This window comes from Balaenoptera borealis, assembly GCF_965194805.1.
Source record: "Balaenoptera borealis genome assembly, chromosome: 1".
NCBI classification, from domain to species: Eukaryota; Metazoa; Chordata; class Mammalia; order Artiodactyla; family Balaenopteridae; genus Balaenoptera; species Balaenoptera borealis.
This window is the reverse complement of record NC_138860.1, coordinates 190,084,133-190,098,947: the sequence shown is the minus strand read 5'-3', so window position 1 is coordinate 190,098,947 and position 14,815 is coordinate 190,084,133. Positions and strand designations below refer to the sequence as shown.

Genomic DNA, 14,815 nt, shown 5'->3' with positions numbered 1-14,815 from the left:
AGATAGATAGATATTCTTTTTCAGATTCTTTTCCATTATAGATAATTACAAGATATTGAATATAGTTTCCTGTGCTATACAGTAGGTCCTTGTTGTTTATTTTACATATAGTAGTGTCTATATGTCAATCCCAAATTCCCAATTTATCCCTCCCCCCCTTTGCCCTTTGGTAATCATAGGTTTGTTTTTGAAGTCTGTGAGTCTATTTCTTTTTTGCAAATAGGTTCCTTTGTATATTTTTTCAGATTCCACAGATAAGTGATATCATGATATTTGTCTTTCTCTGACTTCACTTAGTATGATAATCTCTAGGTCCATCCATGTTGCTGCACATGACATTATTTCATTCTTTTCTATGGCTGAGTAATATTCCATTGTATATATGTGCCACATCTTCTTTATCCACTCCCCTGTCAATGAACATTTAGGGTGCTTCCATGTCTTGGCTATTGTAAATAGTGCTGCTATGAACCTTGGGGTGCATGTATCTTTTCGAAATAGAGTTTCCATCTTTTCTGGATATACGACCAGTAGTAGGATTGCAGGATCATACAGTAACTCTATTTTTATTTTTTTAAGGAACCTCCATACTGTCCTCCATAGTGGCTGTATCAATTTACATTCCCACGAACAGTGTAGGAGGGTTCCCTTTTCTCCACACCCTCTCCAGCATTTATTATTTATAGACTTTTTGATGGTGGCCTATGCATGTATATCTGTAGGCAGTAATCACAGATTATTTTATTTCCCTCTTTGTGGCTTTCTGTACCTTCCCTATCACAAATACGCACTAGGTTTGATTGATACTTCTGAGAAAGTTTATGTATTCCTTTCATCATTTTTTAATTGTTTAAAGCAGGTCAGTTGATGAATCAGACCCAATTAAAAGTGCAGGTATCCTAGTGGCAAGATGGGAATAAAGACACAGACTTACTAGAGAATGGACTTGAGGATATGGGGAGGGGGAGGGGTAAGATGTGACAGGGTGAGAGAGTGGCATGGATATATATACACTACCAAATGTAAAACAGATAGCTAGTGGGAAGCAGCCGCATAGCACAGGGAGATCAGCTCGGTGCTTTGTGAACACCTAGAGGGGGTGGATAGGGAGGGTGGGAGGGAGGGAGATGCAAGAGGGAAGAGATATGGGAACATATGTATATGTATAACTGATTCACTTTGTTATAAAGCAGAAACTAACACACCATTGTAAAGCAATTATACTCCAATAAAGCTGTTTAAAAAAAAAAAAGTGCAGGTATCATCATTCAAGTAGCCAAAAAGTGGAAACAACCCAGTATCCATCAACAGATGGACAGACAAACAAAATGTGGTCCATCCACACAACAGAATATCATTCAACCTTAAAAAAGGAAGGAAATTCTGGCATATGTTACAACATGGATGAACGTTGTAGACATTATGCTGCGTGAGAGATAAGCCAGTCACAAAAAGACAAGTACTGGATAATTCCATTTATCTGAGGTACTTAAATTAGTCAAATTCTGAGATGGAAAGGAGAATGGAGGCTGCCAGGGGCTGGGGGGCGGGGGATGGGGAGTTAGTGCTTCGTGGGTGCGGAGTCTTGTTCTGCAGGAGGAAAACGTTCTGGAGATGGAGGGTTGCTCAAGGATGTGAACGTACTTAATGCTACTGAATGCACGTTGAAAAACAGTTAAAAGAGTACATTTTATGACACGTCTATTTTAGCACGATTTTTTTTAAGTGCAGAAATATATAAACTGCAACCTTTCATGAAATGGTCAAGCGAGTGTCCGAAGCACATCCTGAACTGGGAGCCTCCGTCAGAGAGAGAAGCGGGGGGGAGGGGAGGAGGGCAGGGCGAAGGTCCACCTCCTGCAGCAAGGCGCAGGAACCCGGGGCCTCCACTGACAGGAAGCGGTACAGATTGTCTCTGCAGGATTTCAGGGAGCGACGCTGGCAGGACCCAGAGCAGCAGGAGGTGAGTGTGCAGAGACGGAGCAGAGGGAAGTGGGAGGGACACGTGAAGGACGCTTGTCACCCCCTTATTTTTGCAGACTCCATAATATTTGCATTCTGCAAGTTAATTCATGTGTCTGCAATCCTCCTCCAGTGATTTCAGCATTTTTAACACAAGACTGCTGCCTTTTTCCATGACCCTGAGCTGCATGACTCTGCTCGCTGCTTTAAAGCCCAGACAGGCTCGTTTGCTGGTTACCAAACAATCCCCCTCCTCTTGATCGCAATTAAACTCTTGGTCAAAACAGGTGTTCAGACTCAAGTGGTCCAGGGCTCTGTGGGCAGTCATGGGGGAGAGGGGCGGGGGGAGGGGGATCCAGGTAAGGCGGCCACGCCCCTCCCCCAGAGGGAGGTGGCCGCGGCCCCTGAGCTCCCTGTACTCCTGGTGAGACCCCCCCCTACCTCCCCCCACCCCACACTCAGGACCCACACACACACGTCAATGCAGGCCTTGACGCTGTCGGGACCATCTCACCCTGCCCCCCACCTGGGCTTCCATCACTCAGCCCAGGGAGCCGGGACCCCCGGGACACCCCATTCTCTCATCTCTGGGGCAGAGAGCAGCCTGGGGGCGCCCACTGAACACACAGGGAAGGACACACGGGCTGCACCCGGCACCCTCTCCCCAACAGTCCCGTGCTGAGCAGCAAAATCACCCGACCCCAAAGGGACACCCCGACATGTTACCTGCTCACCTTGCCCCCACGTCAAGTCCTGTTTCCAGAGAAGCGCGAGTGGGAAATGAGTGCCCTCCCCCGGGGGCTGCTCCCTCAGAGGGTCTGCGTGGCCCCCAAGCCAGAGGCCACTCCGTGGTCAACAGGCACTGGAACAGAGAGAAGAGCCACCAGCCAGACCCCCGTCTGCAGGCCGCCGTAGAAGCAGAAGGAAAACCCAGAACCGACGCCTTTCCCAGCGCAAGGCGCCCAGTTCCAAGCCTGGCTTGGCCGGGGACCCGCTCTGCGAGCTTCCAGAAGCCACGACTGAAGAAAGAACGGCCCTGAAGGGCCCTCGCACGGGAGACAGATCCCACCTCCCAGACGTCCTGCGGCAGCCACAGGGTGGCCACGTCGGAGAAGCCTTCTGGCTCAACCCAAGGCAGAACTTGCCTGACCAAAGAACAGCCGCTCACGCTCGCCGGACCCTCCCTGTGTCCCTCTCTGGGCAGGTCCTCATAATGTCCCCATTTTACAGAGGAGACCGGCCACAGCAGAGGCTTGGAGCCATCCCACGGGGCCAGGAGCAGAGCCGGCGCACCACCGCCGGCCTCAGGGCTCTTCCCCAGCATTCCAGAAGCGCCCACAAAGCGCAGCTTTGCCATCTGACACTGTCATTCAGTCATTCAACCGACCAGCGTCAGCAGCCAGGACAGACGCAAGGGGCCTCAGCAGAGCTGACCTCCCGGAGGTGGCGACTGCTAACCCTCGTGCTCTGTAACTGGGTCAAGCTTTCACCCATCTGTTGCCAGGTCTCTGGACGGGGCTGCAACTCCCAGCAACAGCACTGCTCCCGTGGGAAGACAAACCCTACTGCACGACGATCTATCTTCTTCTGAGACCCCTGAACGCACTGCAGAGAAAAGGGGGACCGCCAGAACCCCTCCCTAGCGACATCCTTCAGGGAAGCGCTTGGAAACACCCGAGATGCCCAAGGAGCTCCCCGCTAGGCCCTAACGACGTCCCCCCACCCGCGGACCCCAGCCTCCCGGGGACATGGCTCTCCTGCCGAGGGTATTTCATTCGCCAGAATGCACCTCACAAGACAGAGAGAACACGGCAACAGAGGCAACAGAGTGCAAGCGAAATTGAGGTACGATTTAGGCAGGAGTGGAAATGAGCTTGCGCCGGTCCACACATACTCTGAAACACCTCCTACTGCCCGTGAGGACCGTGGTTAGACTGTGAGGTTGGCCCTCACGTACCTGCACCCGGGAAAGATGCCCTGATGCTCCACTGGGAATACAGGGCTGCACCCTCAGCCCCAGCACGGGGCCTGCCACGCAGAGGATCTACTCTACAAATACGTGTTGAGTCATCAACAAGTAAGTGAATGAATCAATGACTAAACTAGTATATAAAAGGCATACACCGAGCTATTAGCAGTGGTTTTCTCTGGGAGTGAGATTGGAAGGGAAAACTTTTAGTCTTACCGAATTCACGGAATAAAGATTGATTCTGTCATTTTAAGCTGTCCTCGGCCTAAGAGGGCGCCAAGGACCAGAGTCTAAGCTGCAGGAGCACCAGCACCCGGCTCACAGCGGCAGCGGGAAGCCCTGTGCCCCTCACTCCCTCTCCGCAGGGGACCGCGGTCACTATCCGGGAATCTAGAAGCCACGCTCCCAGACCCGGGGAGGGCAGGCCGTCAGCACAGCCTGGGAAGCCCGGGGGCAGAACCCCACCGCTACACGAGGTGCTCAGGCTTGGGGTGCGGGGCCCCACCCGGGACCTCGATGTTGTTTGTTGAGATGCGGCACCGGCAGGTCGGGGCTGGGGAACCACCTCAGGTAGGTAAGTAGAGGGCCGGGGGGACACACCAAGCTAGGGGAGGCCGCCACGGGGCAGACGGGCAAGTCAGTTCTGCGGACAGCGCTGCCGAGCTCGGGTTTAACAGATGACGAAGCCGGGGCTGGAGTCAGCGAGCTGGGGGGTCCGGCAGGGCGGGCTGGCCCCGGGACTGCCCCGCACGGCACAGAGCTGGCACGCCGATGCTCGACATAGAGGAGGGAGGGAGGATGGGATCCCGGGGAGCAGCGGCAGTGAGCCAGGCCCAGCAGGGGACAAGGGATGACTGGCTGACGGCGGTGAGCCCCCTGCACCGACGGCCCAGCACGGTGCCCGGGGCGCCCCTCACCACCCCTGCCAGCCAGACCTCCCGCAGCTGCTGCGAGGCTGCCCCACTTAACTAAAACCGCGTGTGAACCTGCAGTGACCTCAGTCCACATTTCAGTGGAAAACAACTCACTCCTCCTGTATTGTGGCATTTTACAAAGGAACAAATATCCCAGTCCCAACACGGCATCCAAATAAAACCAAACCCTCTGCAAATTAGACAAGCGATTCCCGATTCCCACCACGGAGGCCAGCACCAGTCCCTGCCTGGGCCCTTTCAGGGCCATAAAACGGTATCCAGCAAAGAAACCCTTTCTCAAAGAGTGAGTCACAAAAGCCCGTAAGATCCGGGGCAGAACTGACAACGGAGTCAATAACCACTGTCAGAAAGGGCTGAGCAACAGGGTCTCTGCTCCCTGACGGTGTTGGGACGGAGGGGAGGCTGCCCTTGGCCCCTCCCCCGAGGAGCTCCTGCACGGGTGACGGCAGCTCCCGCCCGCCCGCCAGACCGATTCCGGCCGTTTGTTTTTAAACAACAACAACGTAAACTGTCCTTCATTTTTGCCATTTTACAGGCACCACCTGCATCTATTAAAAATGCCCAGTGCCAGCCGCTCCATTCCAGGGAGGCAAACCGGAGGCCAGCGGGGCCCAGCTCTTCCGAAAACACGAACTTCAGGGTCAGGAGCTGAACTCACGCTCCCGGGATCCAGAACTCCTCTCTGTAACACGGCCCTTGACTCCCGCAGTCCGACCTGAGATGCTGGGAACAAACGCGGGGCCTGTCTGGGCATCTGAGCTTCTCCTTCGCCTTCCAGGAAGGACACAGAAGCAGGTCCGAGCTCCGCTTCCGTATTTTCATGTTTTATCTGCAGTTCTACTGACACCCACTGGTGATGGATACACCTCAGGCCCCAAGAACATTCTGTTTAAATGCCCAGAATCCCAGGTCAGAGAGACACAGAAGCTGAGCTCCCCGCAGGCGCGCACGTAGGTGCCTAATACCCACGTAGTCACAGCGGTGCTGACAGCGCCCCCCTGACCAGTGGGAGGGGGCTCAGAGCCGGAGGCAGGTTCCACCCTCTCAATCCCAACAGCACGACCAGGAGGTTCTCCCTCTGCCTGCCTGTAACTCTAGCTTCTCCTCCCTCCCTCTTGGGTGAACACAGGCGCATCACAGAGGGCAACACAGCTGCCTGCGGGGGGCTTCAGGAGCGTTAGAGCTCGGTGACCCACGGCAGATCCAAACCTGGGACCCCCTCCACCCCCCGCCTATGCTCCTGTTCATGGTTAACTGGTCATTTCTCATGTACCATCGTCTCTTCTCTGAGACGCTGGAGAAACAGTGCCCTCGTGACGGTGACGACCACCGTGCGCCCGTCCCAGGAGTTCATGAACTCAGATAACAAGGCCGGCACCCCAGCCTGGACCCCAGCACCTAGGCCCCAGGCAGGGACATCGTCACCGAGACGAACACTCCCCCTCCCGGAGCTGAGCCGTCTCTTTGGGTCCTGAGTGTTTCTGGTCCGAGCCAAACACTCAGCACCTCCCAGCTCTCCTCCCCAGCCACTCACACCCACAGCCACATCCTGCCCCTCCTGGAAGGGAGCTGCAGCCAGCCCACGGAGACCAGAGGTCCCTGCAGCCCCAGGCGGGGAGGCTGGGGCGGTCCCTCCTCCTGGATTCTCCCAGACGGCCAGGCAAAAAGCCCCCAAGGGTATCCAGAAGGAACATGAGACCGAGGAGGGGAGGCCCGTCAGCAGGACCCGAGAGGAGAGCAGCCCTCACAGCGACTCGCAGCTGTGAAGGGCTGACCCACACCCACCAGGAGAATCAACTTCTGAAACACACCCAGACACAGCCCTGAGCCTGTCCCGTGAAATTCAGTTCCAAAGGAATCGAGCCGTTTCACTCACAAGTGGAAAGGTAGAACAGCCCAAGTGTCCATGCGCAGCTAAATGGATAAACAAAACGTGGTCCATGCATACAGCGGGGCACCATTCAGCCTTAGAAAGCAAGGAGATTCCGACACACAGAACAACAGGGATGAACCCTGAGGACACTATGCCCAGCAAAATAAGCCAGTCGCAAAAGGACCAATGCTGTAGGATTCCACTCCTAGGAGGTCCCTCGAGGAGTCAACTCATAGAGACAGAGCGCAGAATGGGGGGGGGCAGGGCTGGGGAGGGGATGGGGAGTCAGTGTCTAGCGGGACAGAGTCTCAGTCTGGGACGATGAAAAGGCTCTGCAGGTCGACGGGGAGGATGGTTACACAACAGTGTGAATGTACCTAATGGCCCTGAACTGCACACTTGAAAATGGTTAAAATGGTAAATTTTATGTTATGTCTATTTTACCGCAATTAAAAAATGATAATAATTAAGCCACTGATACGGTGGCCCAGTAAGGGTGGGATCTAGCAACAGTGGTTTTTCTGGCCACAGTCATACAGACATGGGCTATTTGTCTTATGAAAGCATTTCTCGAGGAGAGAAGGCAGAGATGACCTGAGGGATGTGAGGCGTGTTCAGGAAGGGACTGTGAACGAGACGACACTGCTGCCCTCCCCCTCCTCCCCTTCCTCCTCCCCCTCCCCCCACCACCAGGCTGTTTGCTGGGGGGCCCAGCCAGCACTCACCCCAATTCCTGCAAGGTCTGACCATGAACTAACAGAGACTCACCAAGTGGACAGAAACAGAGGAGCCCTTACCCGATTCTCCATGAGCTGGAAGGAGACCAGGTATCTGCTGCAGACCAGACACCAGAAGGTTCTCGGGAAGAAGGTGGAACACGGGCTCCAGGAGCGGGTGTGGCTTCAGCGTGTACTGCAGGCTGCAGTTCTCAATGAGGGTCATGTGCTTGTTTTCTGAGGGAGAAAACACCTCCTGTGACAGCCCGAACCAAGGCACCTTCGGTCAAACCGACCAATAAACTGAGCATCTTGGAAAAGAACTCAACAAACAGGAAAAGTATTTTTCTAGGGAGACAAGGGAATTGCTCTGTTTGCTCAGCCAAAGAGCAAAAAAGAATCAATCCTTAAATAACTCTCACTGGTAAAATTGCAACGAAGGAGATACTTGTTTTTGATCCGACATAACAAAATCTCTCCCCTCACCTCTTCCACAAGAGCAGTGAAGTCAGGCATCACTTGCTCCCATAATCAGAGGGAGCCTAGAAGGCCCTCTGACCAGAGGCCTGCATCCCTTTCAGTCTCAACCTTGCATCTGTCAAGACCCACAAAGCAGCAGGGCTCGGCCCTGGGTGGCCAGTGGCCTCCAAGACAGAGTCCTGTCCTCAAGGAGGGACCATTCTTCTGGGGTGACGAAGACACAAGCATGCCAACATCCATAACACACAGGAGAACAGGATTCGAACCCCAAGGAAGGTTCGGATAACATGCTAGGGGAAGTGGGAAGAGGGAAAGCGTCCTGGAGAAAGGAACCACTGGGAAGAGCTCAGATACAGAGCACTCGGGAAAGTGGAGGGAAGGGCGTCAATAGAAACTGGGTTGGGAGGGACCACAGACAGGCCCTCAACACATTCCCATCAAACGGTCCATCTTGCTTGGGCTTGATTTCCTCCACTGATAGGGGACTCATCACCTCCTGAGGCATACTTTGTGATTTCATAAGAAAAGAACTAAATATGACCTACTACAAACAAAAAACAAAACTATATTATCAAAAACCAGATTTTTAGTATCTAACCACTCCAAACATGGGATCTGCTTATTTTAAAATGTTAAGTACCCTGAAAGGCACTCTGCTACATGGCTGGCTGGTGAGCACGCTGGTACAACCTCTATGGAGGGCAAACAGGGGAAATAATACGAAACTGTGAATGCACAGGCCCTCAGACCAGCAATCCCACTTCTGGGAGTTTACCCTACAGATTCACGTGCACACTTGCAAAAGGGCAGATGCCCACTGCAGCAAAGCCTTCAACCCTCTGTTCTTACAGAACTGCCCCAAGGGTCCATTTGTGGTGGGTTGGTTCAATCACAAACAGCAATTCAATGAAATACCACACAGCTGTTAAAAGAATGAGCACGCTTTCTAGGTACTGATATGAAACATTCTCCAAGATAAATCATTAAGGGAAAAAAGAAAGGTTTGGGACAAGTACACAGGGGCAAAAACAGAACAGGGAAATGCATGTTTGCTTGTGTGTCATCAGAGGACCTAGAAGGACCCACAAGATCCCAGAGGGGAAGGTCCCCTGTGGTGCAGGTGAAGGGCCAAGCAGAGGTGGAAGGAGACCTCACCTGAACCTTTTCATACTATTTAATACTTTGAATTCTGGGTCATGTGACTGCATTACCCATCCAAGAAAAACAGCCCCACCCTTTTAGAAATGCCCCTGAGAAGATGAGCTGACGGCCTGAGGCGATCCCTCCCCAGGCACCCCTCACACGGCTGCAGCTCCCACACCCTCCACCAGCGCCCAGATCCGGGCCTGGAACAAACCTGGGGGCTGTGTCTGCTGTTCGAAAGGTGCTGAGTCTAAGGATACTTCAGGAGAGAAAACGCTGGCAGGTTAATGATTAAATTCAATTGGGAAATAATCTAAAAGCCAGTCTTTATCAACAAAACCAAATTTCTGACCGATTGTTCCTCTACTGTGAGATTTTCACCAAATTCAGAGGGAGTGGATGGGTCCGGGTAGGCTTGGGTTTTTCATGAATACAGGCTGGGTGCCCATCGTGGAATCTGGGCAACATCGCAAAGAGACAGAAAGTCATCCCCCCACCCCAAACAGACCCACCTCCACCGCTTGGCCCCCGTCCACACTCCCCGAGGGCCAGCACAGAGCCCACACGGACCCCTGAAACAGCCTGTTAGCCCATCCCCCCACTTCACCGCACGGCCGGCAGCCAGGGGGCCACAGGTCCCTCCCACGGGTACCCTGACTGCTCGGGAGGAGAAGCCACAGAGTCAGGGCGGGAAGCCCACTCTGCCCTAAGGCCGGCCGCCCGGCGTGGGGCCCATGTATGGCAGGTGCTCCTGCAGGATGTCACTCTCGTTAGGCACCGCTGGACACCTTGCTGTGTTGGAGATGACCTATGGACTTCGCGGTCAAAGGCTTCCTGGGACAGCCGGTGGGCAGCGATGGACGGCAACTACTTCACGTGGGGGCAAAGCTGCCACCCCAGGGGCAAGGGGGCCAACAGCCCTCCCACCAGGTGGCCCCCATGGGGTCGTCTTCACACAGCTACACCATCCTTACAGGCTATTGTGTCTCAGATCTGCAAATTATGTCAGAACTCCAAGCCCAGTGTTACATGTTCCCCAAATCTATTAACAACTCCGCTAAGCTGATGAGCTTCTAACACTCAGGGAAGTCATATGACGAACAGGTGCTGCTGAGGACGGCAGGAGCAGGCCTGGCCAGGCCTCGTCTCTTACGTTCGATGGGGTCCTGGAGAAGCGGGTGCAGGAGGGCTCGGGGGCTGCCGTGATACAGTCTCAACCTGCAAAACAAGACCCGTGAGATGCAGGTCAGCATCTTGTGTTTACTCATGGGATGTCAGCTGTGCTTCTTGAAAGGAAGGCCTTGGGGACCCCAGCACCACACCTCCAGGAGCTTTCTCGACCCTCCGTGGGAAACAGACGGCTGTGGACAGCATCAGATCCGCGAGCCCTCGGCACTCACGGCCAAGCTTGTCCAGCACACACACAGCATGGCCCGAGTGCAGCCTGAGAACCTCAGCGCTTGAAAACAATGCCTGGGGAGTTGGTCATGCTTGGAAATGTCCCGGGAAAACAACGTTTGAGGGGTTTCCACGATTGTGTGTCTGGAGTGGTGGTTCTCAACCCGGGACGATTTTGCCCCCGTCGGGATGTCTGGTAAAGTCTGGAGATATTTTTGGCTGTCACAGCCGGGCGGGGAGGGGGCTGTCTGGCATCTAGTGGGCAGAGGCCGGGGGCACTACGAGACCTCGTGCACCGCACGGGGCAGCCCAAGGTGTCCGCGGAGCCAGGGCTGGCAAGCCCCGATCTACAGTGACAACGCAAACCCCGCCGCGGCTGAAATGACCGCACAGCATCTCACCCATCCGGGCACGTCCAGCTCCTAATGTAGCAGAGCCTGGCACATAGCGGACCCCCAGCCAGTGTTTGCTGAGTGAACACCTACTGCGCCCTGGGCGCCTGTCTGGGAAGAACCTACTGTTTACACTCTGGACCCTGAGGAGATGGGTGCTGCATTGAAGATGAATTCAAAGAGTTTAAACACCTGGCCTAAGACCCCCCAGGAGTAAGTGATGGAGCAGGACTCAGCCCTTACCCACCTGACATCAGATCCCACCCCCGAGGCCAAAGCCCGTCCTGCTCCCGCCTGCAGAACGATGGCTTGGCTTATTCAGAAACAGCAAACCCAGTTACAACCCGAAGCAAAAATACCCCCCCAGGAGACTGTGATGAACACATATGCTGACAAATCCAAAGCTTTCTAGTCGGACAAATAATGAGCCGTTAAATCACCACAGAAAGACGCTGGAAACCCCAGCGATGGGGCAAATGAGGCAGATACCGTTTGTCCTGGGGGGCAGAGGAAGGAGATTCCGGGTTGTTGCTGAAGATCCGAAGGATTCCAAACCCACAGGACAAAGCCTGAAGGGTCCCGTCCCGTCTCCTGCCTTCAGTGACCACTTCCACCACGGCCACGACGTTAGGGTGGTTCAAGGACGTGTGGAAATAGAAGGGCTGCAAGAGAGAAGCCAGGGACGGACTGAACGTTCACGACCTGCAGAGAAGAAACACGGAGGCACGCGGGTGCGCCCCCTCCTCACCCCTCTACCGTCGTCACGTCAACGCCACAAACACGCCGCGTGGGGAGCAGCGTCCCTTCCAGGCGCCAGAGAAGAGAAGGGGCCCAGTGAGCGAGCCCCTCACAGCTCCTCCTTCCAGGGTGCCCAGCATCTGGGACATCAAACTACTTGCTTCTCCTCTGGGACCTTTCCATCCACAAAAAAATGCCAACAGACCCAGAGCCTCTGGAGAAGAAAGGGGCTGGGCAGCCACACGCCCCATGCCCATCACCCGGGAGGACCACGAGCCCAAAGACGTAAGTAGCCCACCGCACCCACGCACCCGCTGAGCCATTTCATGCAACACCGCTGTCAAACGTCAATCACAACTTGCCAATATTGACTCTAATCCCTGTTTCGTGTGGAAATACCATGAGGCTGCACCTGAATGAATTTTGTTTAAACTAAGCAGGATCCTAAGTTCGGAGCCCAACTAACATCTTTTTATGATGAATATTGCTGTGGGATTTTTTTTTTTTTTTGCTGCGTTGGGTCTTCGTTGCTGCGCGTGGGCTTTCCTCTAGTTGCGGAGAGCGGGGGCTACTCTTCATTGCGGTGCGCGGGCTTCTCACTGCGGTGGCTTCTCTTGTCACGGAGCACAGGCTCTAGGCGCGAGGGCTTCAGTAGTTGTGGCATGCGGGCTCAGTAGTTGTGGCTCGCAGGCTCTAGAGCGCAGGCTCAGTAGTTGTGGCGCACGGGCTTAGTTGCTCCACGGCATGTGGGATCTTCCCGGACCAGGGGTCGAACCCGTGTCCCCTGCACTGGCAGGCAGATTCTTAACCACTGGGCTACCAGAGAAGTCCCACGGTGGGATTCTTTATTATAGGAGTTGTGGACCCAAGCCAAGTAGATGATACTCAAATTGCTCCTAAAAGGTTTCCCACTTGCAGCCTCTCCATCCTCTAAGGTACAGATGGCAGCCCTCACTCTCACCAGGGGGAGGGGGGACACGGGCGGGTCAAATCCAGCTCCCATCACTGAGATGCACCCTCCCAAGTGGGAATGGAAGCACCTTCCCTCTGCTGCTGTTTTCCGATCTCCTGAAATCCAAAGCAGTTGCTCTCAGCTAACAAACGTCGTAGACACAGGAGACAGAAATGGAGGCACTAACTGGGTTTGCAAATCTATGGGCAACAAGCATCCCAGGAGCCCAGGTCCGCGCTGACCTGAGGCTCTGGACCCGAGTGGTCCCCGGAACCCAGCGTTCTTGTTGGGGCAAAGCCCAGGTATAGAGTCACCAGCAGAACACAAAGGCCACCCTCCCCCCAAGGCAGGGCCGGGCCTGGCCGGGCTGTGGCAACGTGACTTAAACTTGGAACAATCCCCCATTAACGAGTCATTACCATGGTGTCACCGAGAAAACGTTTACTATAATCACAGACTGTCAGCCCAGGATAACAGAGAGACACATTAAAACATCAGCCACGAGATATAAATCGTTATTCTATTATCTTTTATTGCAAAATGATGAAATAGTGACCACTTACAGCTGACAGGTGGTTGGACCCAGAGAGAATTATGTTTCCGTTTCCAAGACTCAAGAACTGTTTTAAAAAGGCCTGCTGTAAAGTCAAGTTTGTCATTATCTCACCTCTCATATGTACACCTGTGCATATCAGTTTTATGAACACTACCCACTTTTCCTCTTGGCAGTGAAACAAACATTGTCAGCTCTGATGCAAAGCAGCAATGAGCCTCCAGCTTAGAGGTCACCTTGAGATCCTTTGCCTGGAGGCGGTGGACCAGCTGCTTTTGGGACGTCCCACGTGTGGATTCATGGCTGTTGCCTCTCCCTTTCCTTTACCACTGAAAACGATTATTCTGAGACCAAACCGACCACGGAGCCCCCTGGTCTGTCTCCAGAGACTCCACTTTCACCAGGAGGGTCGGCCTTGGAAGCTCCGTGAATCACAAGGCGACACGAGGTCTGAGGGTCTCATCCCATCATTACTGCTGGTTAAGGACGGATGCTTTTCCAAACATCATTTATTGCCCCTCTAGTGTGGGCACAGCGCGTGCTAAAGAATTTCTAAGGAACCTGGAAAACGCGATCCAGCCCTCAAGAAGTTCAAAGTTCAAAGGTAAAGGCTAGATTAGGCAGGTAGAAAATGCACACCCTGCCCAGGGCCAACCAGCTCGGAGGGTCGGTGGAAGCAAAAGTCTCCTGGGATGAACCACACAACTCTGCAGCTTCAACCCGTGTGTGTGTGTGTGTGTGTGTGTGTTTGGGGGGGTCCCCAGGAGGGCCAAGTCACCTGGAACCCAGGCACTGCCCCACCCCCAGCCCCGTGGGGTTGGCCAGACATCTCAACCGCGGTCAAGCAGCACTGCAAACAAGCCCTCCAGTGTCAGGACGCCTCAAGAAGGCCGTGCAGGATGCTCGCAGATGCGTCGGCTGCCACTGCACGATTAAAAGCTGGAGTCAAGCCCATCCAATTACCTGCGAGAGAAGCCGCGGGAGATGGCAGAGTGGGGTTCTGGCTCTCCCACACCTCACAGCTCACTCACCCACCCTTGACAAGCTGCCTCCCTGACAGGAGAAACAGATTAATAAATGACAGAAATGCTCCTGTCTCAATGCCTTCATCTTCAGACACACGGACACCACTCTGCCTCGGGGCCCAGATTCCATTTTCACCCACACGATTGGGCCTCAGATGATGTGCCTCCATGGAGAGGTTGCAGCCTCGAGTTCCCGGCCACACCTCCGCTCGATCTGCCCTAATTAGACACATGCTCTTCGGCCCCAGGCTGAGGTCAAGGCCACAGGAGAGAGGATCAAAAATTACACTAGTGCCTTCCAAACCTTTTTTTTTTAATAAACCTTTAATAGGATGTCTTCAGGAAGGTAAATATATCATAAATCCTTCCTGCAGCCAATATCTGCCAGCTCAACCTTCCACCTGAGGCTCAGAGCAGTTTCCTGCACACAAGCCGACACAAGACTGAGTGCTCCAAGCACAGTAAACTCGCCAAGCAAAGTTGCCAAGCATCTCAGGAGATGCAAAATCTCTAATTCCAAAGTCAGAGGCTTCCGCGCATCCGGGGTGGGGCCCACCACTATCCACAGGGAGGGACACAGCCCTGGAGGCAGCCCCCCACCAAGAGAATTATCTGGCTCAAAGAGTCCGCGGAGCCAGGGTTGACAAGCCCCGATCTACGGTGACAACGCAAACCCCGC

General features: G+C 54.0%; 1 protein-coding gene across 5 annotated transcripts in view; it reads right to left on the bottom strand.

Moving 5' to 3' along the window:
- Window positions 1-14,815, bottom strand: part of NPHP4 (nephrocystin 4) — a 127,636-nt gene that overhangs the window by 99,229 nt on the left and 13,592 nt on the right. For all 5 annotated transcript variants that reach the window (XM_082398689.1, XM_082398690.1, XM_082398691.1 and 2 more), the window contains exons 3-5: window positions 11,358-11,530; window positions 10,232-10,296; window positions 7,537-7,692 (exon numbers count right to left, since the gene is read on the bottom strand). In XM_082398689.1, coding sequence (XP_082254815.1) covers window positions 7,537-7,692; window positions 10,232-10,296; window positions 11,358-11,530 — 394 coding nt within the window. The remainder of the gene's footprint in view (window positions 1-7,536; window positions 7,693-10,231; window positions 10,297-11,357; window positions 11,531-14,815) is intronic.